General features: G+C 42.2%; 1 protein-coding gene across 1 annotated transcript in view; it reads right to left on the bottom strand.

The window, feature by feature from the left end:
* Positions 1-9,674: 9,674 nt before the first annotated feature.
* Positions 9,675-11,697, bottom strand: part of LAMP5 (lysosomal associated membrane protein family member 5) — a 16,411-nt gene continuing 14,388 nt past the window's right edge. The window contains exon 6 of the mRNA XM_042445113.1: positions 9,675-9,946. Within this exon, the coding sequence (XP_042301047.1) occupies positions 9,768-9,946 (179 nt within the window). The 3' untranslated portion in view covers positions 9,675-9,767. The remainder of the gene's footprint in view (positions 9,947-11,697) is intronic.

Here is an 11,697-nt window from a genome sequence, read left to right on the forward strand (position 1 = left end):
ATGCTGTTTAAATGACACACACATCTTAAGAGGCCAGAAGCTGCACCAAAGCTGCGCTCTAGTCCATAGGACATGCAGCATTTAAACAGTATACCTCCAAAGTGATCTGAAACAGCTTTATTTTGGCCTATCTGTTTGGGCCCATTCCTGAACACTGCTTGCAATGCAAAGCAAGTGTGCTGTGTTCCATTTGGTGAGTCACATGCAAGTTGCCCGGGTCTAGTGCATGTACTGCTCTTGAGCCACAGCAGTGTTTGATCACAAAAGTAAACAAAGGCCTCTGGTTGTACTCCTGCGCAACCACCTGTCCCACATGAGTCCATGTGTATCAGTTTCACAGTGTTGTTTCTCACATGAGCTACTATGGGTGTATGACCTATTTGTCTGCAGAAGGAAGGCATCATGATTGTCTTCGGCTAGCAATATAGACATATCTTTGTTTCAGTCTTTGCCAACCCCAATGCCCCAACATTTGCCTTTATTATGCTTCAAGCTTTGGAAGTTAAAGACAGACTCAAGACATCCAGGCATTTTCTTGGACATTTTCCAAGTTTAAAACAAAGTGTTGTAAAATTATGTTGTGTTTGCCATAAGGGGAGAAGATCTCCAAAACCTCTTTGGAATGTTAATTCAGCAGTGGTTGCTACAACCAATTTTGTGTTGCTTGTTGGCTAGATTTGCATGTTTACCATAGGCCTATAGAGATTTGCCTTTATAAGTGCTTCATAATTATTTCAGTGATGGGGAAATTTATTTATTTATTTATTTATTTATTTATTTATTTATTTATTTATTTATTTATGCATACTATCAAAGCCATGTATTTTCCAACTTTTTGTTTGTTTGTTTGTTTGTTTATTACTGACTTCACTTGAAAAAAAAATCTCTGATCCTAAATTGAACATATCTGGTTAGATCGAGCTGCATTGTGGATTTTTTTTCCCTTCATGAATAATATGGTCATTTCCTATTGTAATAAAAAGAGGAGCAAAAGAACACTCCAGAAAGGTTTACCAGTTGTCCTTAAGAAATCTGAGCCTCAACCCTACATTTCTTCAGTGTTGCATAAATAGCTACATGTGGAACTATGTTATGCTGAGCCATATACCCTCCCCTGAAAAACCTGTAAAACCACTCCATATAGCCATCTCATACTTTGTGGCAAGCAAGGCAGCCTCATAGAATCATCTGGCTACCTCCTCATAGCCAGATATAAAATGATCACAGCAGCACTGAGACCCCCAGAGGACCCTGTCAGATCTCAGTGCTGATGTTCTCATTTTGCACTTGGCTATGAGTATGTAGCTAGATGCTTCTCTGCACCTCCCTGCTTGCTATGAAGCACATAATGAGCTTTAGTGGCTTGTTAGTTAAGTCAGGAGGATGGACAGTGGGAGGGGGAAATAGCATCTTCTGGAGTGCTCAAAAAAGACATCCACATGTGTAAGGAAAACTTAAGTTTGTAGATGTCCCTAATAGAACTCTAGCCTTAAAAAACATGTATGTACCAAACATGCACACAAGAAACAAGGCTTCTTCATTCTGCATATCAAACACTATGCAAAATATGTGTGTTTAATCAAAAGTAAGATGTATTATTCCATGGCCCTTCTCAGTAGACATTTTTAGAATACTGCTGTTAATGACACAGGTTATTATTAAGGCGATAAAGAAATACATGCAGTGCTATGCAGAAGTATTCATCTCTCCTTTGGTTTTTCCCTATTTTTGCTTGGTGCAACCTGGAATTGAAATGGATTGAATTGCCACTGCTATGGTTTGGTGTACACAAAGTACTCCACACTGTGAAGATGCAAAATATTTGGATTCCAAGTAAAACTACTGATTCTGGGATTCCTAATCACATATGTGAACCAGGCCCAGGTTCTCATTGCACTGCAGGCTCTGACTTCCTGGGAATTGAACAAGTATTTTCCCCCCAACTAATGTCAACCCTAAGGCAAACCTATCATGGGGTCTTGGCAAGTTTCTTCAGAAGGGGTTTGTCATTGCCATCCTCTGTTGGTGAGAGAGTGTGACTTGTCTCCCAGATCATCCAATGGGTTTTCATGGCTGAGCCAGGATTCGAACCCTGGTCTCCAGTGTCATAGTCCAGTGCTCAAACCACTACACCATGCTAGTTTACAAATAATCTTCAAAAACTGCTGTTTCCAAAGACTTTCTTGCAGTGAGAACAAAATTGTGAAAATCATGTTATTTTGTGGGGCTATACGTCCTATAATCCTCCATCAAGAGCAATGGCAATACTGGCTGAGGGATTCTAGGCGCTACTATCTCCAAATGATCCAAATGCCAAGGGCAGATGCTACTTTGCTGAATCAAGATTAAAGAAAACTAACTGCATTCTTATTACGGTAAATCATGTAGGCAAATTTGAGGGTCCAGGGACATAATCTACTCCCCAGACCCACCTTGGTCTTAACCGGCAAAAATGTTTTAAAAAACTGATACTTACAAAAGATGACTTATGGTGTTATGTTGTTTGTTTGCTTGAGGAAATGAGTTGAGGGCCCTACACCCTTCAGGAAGAGGAATTATCCTTTGCTGTTGGAGGCATTTGCTTCATTCTTTCTAATGATAGAGCCAATCCTAAAATGTGTGTGTGTGTACTGTGTGCCTTCAAGCCATTTCCAACTTTTGGCAACCCTATCATACGGTTTTACTGGCAAGTTTCTTTGAGGGGTGTTCCATTGCCATCATTTGAGGCTGAGAGAGTGTGACTTGCCCAAGGTCATCCAGTGGGTTTCCATGGCCCAGAAGAGATTCAAACCCTGGTCTCCAGAGTCTTAGTTCAACGTTCAAACCACTACACCATACTAGCTATCCTTAAAATAGATTCTGCACATGGAATAGCTTCATTAAAGTTAGGATTCACTTCCCCAGTGACATGGGAGCCAATGGACTGCCCATCTGAATTCTTCAACCCTACTGTCTTAATTCAGTTGCTCCCAATGAACGTACATGATGCCAGGGCAAGGCAGCCATGACAGCTGCAACAGAGAATTTAGGTTTGCAGCCCTGATGTTCACTGCTGTTAAGGAACTGCTGCTATCCCAGAAGTATGTGTCTGTAGCAGAAATGGTAGAAGGCAACAATTCCAACAATGACAATGCCTTCATTTGGGTGATTTTGCATTTTTCTTAGCTGGGCTACAAACTAAGTCCTTTATGGCCACTGCCATGGACAGCCAGAAGGCTAGTTGCAGGAGCAGCATCTGTGGTTATAGCAGCAGTGATGAGGAGGAAGAAAAAAGAGGAAGAGGAGCTCTGGGAAGGGGGCTTAACTGGAATGCCATCTTCTAAGTGTTGCAAGTCTCACACACATATGAAGGACCAAATGCTACTAAAGTGGAAAGAAGGAAGAAATACAGTAAGTAACAAGAAAAATTATACTTAGCCCTAAATCCAGTTGCTAGATCTTAGAGCCTGGAATGGACTCTCAAGACTTTGTCCTAAGCTTCAGGACTTGAACTTTCAGTCCTCAGGACAAGGAGGCTGGATCTCAGGACTTCATCACATGGGGCGAAATCAGAGGATTCAAAAAGGCATTATCCGGGGAAAGTCATGTGGTGACAGCTAAGATTATCACACACATTGCGATTGGAGAACGCTTATCACAGTAATAACCAGGGAATAATCAGTCACAAATCATTCATTGGATTTCCTTGTGAATAATTTGTTGCTGGTTATTCTCTGTTTTTTCCTGGGATAAGCACTCTCTAATCATGACATCGTGTGATAATTTTAGCCATGATCACACGACTTCCAGGATAATGCCTTTTGAATCTCCCAAATTCCCCCATGTGATAAAGTCCTCAGAGTGAATGCATTGCCTTGAAAAGTGTGTGCATATATATTTTCCTCATTTACTAAACCAGATGTTTGTTGTTGTTTTTTAAATGACATATTCCATGCAGCTGATGCTTAATGTATTGTACTTAAGGACAGCAACATGGCCTATCCCATGTGATATCACAAGATGTTCCTAGATTTGGACCTGAAATCTCAGCCTGGGATAGTCCAGACCCAACAGCCCTAAATTGATAATCCCAACATACACTCACTGAAGCAATGTTTATTTACCAAGTTACCATGGGTTCACAGTCAGCCCTCCATATCCATGGATTCTGCATCCATAGATTCCACTGTCCACAGCTTGAAAATATTCCCATTAAAAAATTCAAAAAGCAAACCTTGCCATTTTAGTACCCTATACAGTCGGCCCTTCTTATACACAGATTATTTATACATGGATTCAAGCATCCACAGTTTGAAAATGTTCAAAACAGTATAAATTTCAAATATCAAAGTTTGATTTTCCATTTTTTATAAGGGACACCATTTTGCTATGTCATTATATTTAATGGGACTTGAGCATACATGGATTTTGTTATCCATGGGGGATCTTGGAACCAAACCCCAGCGTGTAACTTGAGCATCCCCAGATGTTGGTATTCACAGAGGTTTGGAACCAGGCTTCAGCAAATATCAAGGGTCCATTGTATATCTGATCCAGTTGAGTTTAGGTCCTAGACTCCTACCAAAACAGCTTAAGGACCTTTAAAAGAAAAGGGCAAAAGTTACTTAAATGGTTCAGGTTTAGTCACTTCTATCTCGGCTTTTTCCCTCTCCCTCAGTGCTGGGCCCATCTCCCAATGTTCCCCCTTGGGATCCCACCATTCATCCACCAAGTCTTGAAGGCCCCTTGTAGACCACTCCTCGATGTCGGAGTAGGCAAAGTCCCCGTCCTCCCTGGGGTTCCGGAGCCGAACCTCCTCGTGAGGTCCCCGTCTCCAACCAGGGGCCCTTCTCTGCAGAGACACCGGGACACCGTCCCTCCTTGGGCTCCTTACTACCTGTCCTTTCCCTTGCGCAACTGTGGCTGCCCAGCCAGCTCTTCCGCATCCTCCCTTCCTTCCTGCACACCTCGACCCTTCCTCTTTTATACCCTCCAGGGCTTTTTCTTCCCCTCCCATCGGCTCCACCCCTGAGTCTTCTCTCTCTTCCCCCTCTACCACCTGGCTGCCCTCAGCCCCCTCAACTCTCTTCCCCAGGGTGAGTCCTTCACTACACTGGCTCTCTTTCTCCTATAGCAGGACCTGGGAACTGTATTCTGCAAACAATCCAGAATTTCTAACCATGAACTTCTTCTTAAGGGACAGAAGATGGCATGACATTCACTATCAGATCATAAGCCAGACTTACAATCTTACAACTTTTTGGATTCATATTTATGGTAATCAAGGACTGAATGTGAACACAAAAACCTACCGGAGGGGTATGTGTGAGAATAGTGGCACAGTAGATAAATGCCGATACTGTAGCTACAATGTTGTGAGTTCGATCCCAGGGCTCCAAGGTTAACTCAGCCTTCCATCCTCTTGTGGATTGGTAAAATGAGTACAGTGGTACCCCGGGATACGAATGCGCCGCCTTACGAAATTTCCGGGTTATGAAAAAAATCCATTGAAAAAAACTGTTCCGGGTTACGAAGGTTATTTCGGGTTACGAAAAAATTTTTGGTGCTTTTCGGCGCTTTTTCGCACGAAATCACGGCTTTCGCTATTAGCGCCTATGGCTTTTTCAGCTTACGAAGATTTTCGGGTTACGAACGCGGCGGCGGAACGAATTAAATTCGTAACCCGGGGTACCACTGTATCCAGATTGTTGAGGATAAATGGCTTACAGACTGCAATCCATTTAAAGAATGCTGAGTTCACTATTAAGCATTATAGAAATGTAAATGCTAAATGTGAGCCAACTAGTTCCTAAGTGATAAAGAAACCGAGTCCCATCAATCACAGTGGCTGCTGACCAGTAAGTGGGGACTGTGAACTTTCATGGTCTCTATGTATCATCTAAACAAGAGGATACATAAGGACTGTGAAGAGTAACAAATGCTGAACATTCGGCTATGCATTTGTCACTACCTAATAGGATTCTGGCTAACATTTATATCCTGTCTTTCCTCCGATATGCTCAAAATAATGTGCATGCCTTTTCTCCACTCCATTTTATTGTCACAACAACCTTGTGAGGTAGGTCTGGGGGACAGAGTGAGCAACTAACCACAGTTTCAGCATTAATGGATTCTACCATCCTTGGCTTGAAAATTATTAATGCAACAAAAAAAAATCCTAAAAGTAAACCTTGATTTTGCCACTTTAAATAAGAGGTACCATTTAACCATGCTATTGTATGTAATAGGCCTTGAGCATGGGCCTTTACTGGAACCAAACCCCAGCAGATTCAAAGGGCCCACTGTAGAATTCAGATCTTCCAAGACCCATTCCAACACTGTAAGCAGTACCTCCAGAGATATGAAAAACTGAGTCTCAGATCTTGTTACATTTTCTCCCACCCTACCCTTTGTTTCTATCAAGCTGTAAGACTGATTTTCCTTCACGCATGGAAATTTGCATATATTTTATAATGTATGCATTTATTTACACACTTTTCCTAATTCAGGCACTTTAGCACACATGCATCTGAATCTCAATTCCAGTAGACCCAATATAGCAATGGAATTTACATAAGCGTCAATTTACTAAGCAATCATTGACACAGTGGCTCTACTCTAGTTGGACTGAGGCCATCTTTCCCCAAGTGGCCAAGAGCATGTTTGCAGACATATCTGAACTGTATGCATTTTTAACCATTTACATGTTTAAAACGTGAGATTTCAATGTGGATCAATCACATGGTTAAACTGTTCAGATTTCAGGAGCAAGGAGTTCTTGCATCAAAGAAGTCTCAGGAGATATGAAATGGACTATTTAGATGGGGATGTCAAAGCCATTAATACTTTACCCCATCTCTATTTATACCACACTGGCTGTATGTGACAGACTCATCTGGAATGCACTGAATTTGGCAGATGCAATTGAGAGATGGGGTTGAAGATCCCCAAGAGACAATGTACACATAGGAGGTGACAGGTGTGGAAATGAATCAGAACCATCTAAAAAAAATCCCTCTTCCTGAAGGCATCACTCCTTCCATGTGCTCTTTTAGAGAACCCTCCAATATTTTTTTTATTTGCATCTCATTATTTGTACAGAAGCAGAGGTCACTTTTGAGTGACAATGTATGCCAACAAAATATTTTGTATACATTTTAAAAATACTATGCATTAAGCAACATATTTTAGGATTGATTGGGGTTTTCCCCCCATATATATATTTACACATATATATTTATAACACCTGAAGGTATCTGCATAGTAATATGAACATTTTCTTGTTGCTATCTTATGAAATCATCATATAGCAGTAGGCTTTTTTTTTTCAATCACACTACATGCAAAATGCCTGGCTCAGAAGCATTTCCCACTTCACAATAGCATGGCGCTCCTTATGGTTCAAGTAGAAACAGCCTGTATGCTGTTCTGGTGCTAAAGCATTCCCAAAAAGCAAAAGCAAAAGAAGGAACAGAAGCATTTCTCTTCAAGCTAAAACCAGAGTACCTTATTTTTCACCTGATTGAAAGATAATTTAAGTCAGGATACCATGGTGCCTGATGGCTTACATGACCATGAAGTGGAGATCTACTCCAGGCTTTAGTCCACCAACATGGAAGCCATCAACCACACTGTTTCAGATGAGCAGCAATGGAATAGAGAGGATTTGATGCATGATGAGCAGGACTTGAGACCTGTTCACACTACACAGTTATAACATTATGATCTCATCTTAACAGCCATGGATAAATCCTATAGAATCCTGGGATTTGGAGTTTTAAGAGGAGCCTTCAGAATTCTCATCCAGAAAGCTTCTCTGGTGCCTCTCATCAAACTACAGACCTCAGATTTCATAGTATTTAACAAAGGTAGTTAAAAGGGAACTGGAGTGCTGGACTTGTAGAATCTGAAAGCACCCCAGGCTGGCAGATCTTTCTCAGTGATATCATTCCTTGGGATACAAAGCTGAACCAAGACATGGTGCTGAAGGCAAAATGGAGTGCCATAATATTGACATCAGCCTGGCATGAGTCTTAATAGTGATGGGACAGTTTCCTCATCATGCCTGAGGACAGCAGGACAGATTATGGCATGCAAGGTAGGCTGTGTGACAAGTATAGCTCTGTCCCCCTCCTTGTTGTTCCTATCACACAATATCTGCCTATGAGGAAAGGGACTTTTTTTTTGTCCCAGCATCCTTTGGCAGGCTTCACTGCTGCACCCAAAGCAGATAAAAGTGATGTCACATCACCTCTGGCTTCAATTTTGGCCATTTTCAGGTGATATTGGGGTTTGGGGGGGGGGCAGGTTGCAGGCTTGATGAAGGAAGACCTACTGAATTTTGCAACAGCTTTGAGGTATTGGAACAGTTGGCCAAATAACCTCTCTGTCTTTAAAAAAAATAGTTTTGGGAGTGGGTTGGAGGTTTAAGGGCCAGAGGGCAATCCCTGTGGTTGAGCCTTCTTGGAGAGTGTGAGTTATGGGGGGAGTCCTAGATTCCTTGTCTCCATTCCTCCTTTGTTTCTGTTGCAATGTTTTTGTTGCTTTGGTAATGCAGGTTCATATGTTAGATTCAGAGTAACCCTGGCAGGAATGGAAAGAGTTCTTCCATTTGAGAAGCTACAGAGATCATATAAGGAGTAGTAAGTGATTTTCAGCCATACTGTTCCCCCCCCCCCGCCCCGCCCAGAAGCCTTGCTCACACACTGTTTTGAAGTGGTGACTGGTAATTTCCATGTCAGAAGCATGGTAAAACTATTCTAGCTTTTTGTGTAAGCTTTAAAGGAGCTGTGCAAATGCTGAATCCTATGTCCCAAACAGGTTCAGCATCTTGGAGACCAGCTCTGAAGTTTACATAGGCCCAATAAAGACAGGCGCGAAGTGGCATGGCAGCGCCAATTCTAGGATTTGGGAGCACGCAGCAACCACATGCTCCAGAACCCTAGTACATATGGATGCTGCCATCATGGCGGCCTCCAGTCCACATGGAGGCCGCCATGATGACACCACCACTGTGTAGCATCCGGACATCACTGACAGGAATCCCCTTCCTGTTTGCAACTCCACAAAAAAGAAGCCACTCTAGGCAGCTTCTTATTGGCGGTGCATCTGTGCTGCAGCGTGTGGATGCTGCAGCACAGATGTGGGGCAGCACGAATCCGCCCATCTGTATGGCCCCATAGTGAATTTCTGCCCCACCAACTTGGAGGCCACCAGCCACCATGATTGTTTCAGATGGTTTTCCAACCATTCCCAGTAGGTTTTTAAGAGCTGTTAAGGTACTGTAGAGGAAAAGAGGAAATTAGCAACAATCATTTCCTCCCTCATGAATAGAACTCTAATCTTTGAAATGTTGATGGACTCTTATTCACACCAACTCACAGCAAGCATGGACAAGGGTTAGGGAAGTGTAGTGCAATAACATCTAGAAGGCTATAGGTTTCCTATTCCTGTTGGTTAGCTGCAATAGCAAAAGCAGTGGTATGTAATTTTGTTGTTGTTGTTCCTAGATTTTTCTCAGTAAATGAAGGGGAATTTGACAAGTTAAATAAATATTGGCTTCTGTGTCAACAGTTTTCCAGGGAAGAAAAGCCCCCCTTCCCTTTAAGCATAGATGCTCAAGAAATGGCTGCGTCTCCATCCCAACCCACCCACCCACTCACCCTCCATCCCTCCCCACCCCTTCCCTTCCCACCCTTGCCCTCTCCATTTGGTCATGGTACAGTCAATCATTCTCTGACTTCTGTAAAAGAGGTGCTTTTGTTTCCACAGAATTGTTATTTTGCCAGCTATCCCATATGCTTATATTCAGATCTGTCCCGTGGAATTTGGACTTGGTTTGCTGTCATTTTGAGGTGGAGATGGTAAACACCAAGAGTTATCACAATCACCAGTCCCAAGATCAATCCCAGCACAAGAGGAAGGGTTTCTTCTAATTGTTCTTGTTCATCAACTGTGCATTTATGTTCTGCAATATATAAAAGGGAAGGAGGAGAATTATTTTGCAAATAGGTAAACACAAAACTGTTCTAAAAATGCTGGGGGTGGGTATCCTTCAAAGAATAAGTGATACACATGTTCAACCACCACCACTACCCCAGTTATTCTCACAACTGTCCTGTGAGATAGGCTCAGTTGAATTAGAATGATTGGACCATGTTTAGCCTGTGGACTCCCTGGCTATGTGAATATTTGAACAAGAGACTGACTAGTTCAAGCCCAATGCTCAATCCAATCTCTGGTGATAGAGAAAGTATGACCCCACATCACCACCATCACATCCCTAAGAGTTGTTAGACTGCAATTCCAAGCATCTCACTATCCCACTGGTGACTCTAGCTAATGGTAGCTGTTGTCCTAGAATATCTGGAGGGCCAAACATTCTTTGCTCCTGCACTACTGGCAGAGTAAAAAACCAACAAAAAGGAAAACCTGAATGTAATCTGGCATTTCTGTATATATGGAAGTTCTTGAAATGAAACAGGGAGGATATGGGAGAGGATACGGAAGAGAACAAAAGCACACTCTGAACCCAGTCTTCAGAACAGATGCAGTCTAACACCATGGCTAGCCCCTTCAAAGTCTGGACAAAACCTGGAGCAGATTCACTGCCCCATTGATAAAGGAGCTGCCAGTCAGCACTGACTCTAGGGACAAACAAAGTCAGTTGTTTGAGGGAAAAGGTTAAGGTAGACATTTCAACCAAGCATCTCATGTGAGACAAACCCCACTATTGCTTGACTTGGTCAAATGGAAAGAAGGAATGGCAGTCTTTCCCCTTCCTCCTTCTGCAAAGAGATTATAAACTTATTTTTTCACTTACAGTCAGAAACAAAGAGAAACATCAAGTAGTCTACTGAACAAGAACCACATTTGTTTAACCTAAGCAAAAGCCTTTATCATGGAAATGAACATACACGAAAAGTTAACTTGGGTTCTTTTTTTATGTTTTTTTATGTTTTTTTAATTTATATACTGCTATTCCAAAGATCATAGCAGTGAACAACAAGTAAGCTAATTAGCAAGTAAGCTAATTTGCCCCCAACAGTCTGGGTACAGTACTCATTTTAGCGACCTCCTCGGAAGGATGCAAGCCTGAGTCGAGCTTGGGCCCTTTTGCTGGTCTTGAACTCGCAACCTTGTGGTTTTGAGTGAATGGCTGCAGTACAGGCATCTTGGCAGGGACTGGCCTGAGATCTGTTTGAGGTAACTCCTACCTGGAATTTATATTCACACTTCCTCTTAGACCACACTCATGTTCATGCAGAAGGTGGCCTTCTGAAGCCATCTTTCCCTTCTGCCCTACAGCTATCATCAGATAAGTCAAATGAGCCCCAAAGGCCATCTACAATCTGCTCACAAGGCCCAAATGCCTGGATAACAAAGTCCAATCACCAAGATGTCCCAGAGTGCTCATCTACCCATCTCTTTTCACCAAACCCACACTTCTGCATCAAATGTAACTGAGTTAACTAGACACTTTGGCAATTCTAATTAACCTCAATAACTAAGGCCTTGTTCCCACTATGGTTTAAACTGGATTATGATTCCAAATGATTCAGTTTAAACCACCATGGTTCCCACTTAATTCGAATCGCTGAAGTGATTCAGAAAGGGCTGCCATTTTTTTTTACCCACTTAATCCCCATCAAAAAGACGCTGGTTAAATGGGGTGTTTTTCGGGCTGAATCGATTTATTTAGAAATAAATTGATTCACC

Source organism: Sceloporus undulatus, chromosome 1, assembly GCF_019175285.1.
Source record: "Sceloporus undulatus isolate JIND9_A2432 ecotype Alabama chromosome 1, SceUnd_v1.1, whole genome shotgun sequence".
NCBI lineage: Eukaryota > Metazoa > Chordata > Lepidosauria > Squamata > Phrynosomatidae > Sceloporus > Sceloporus undulatus.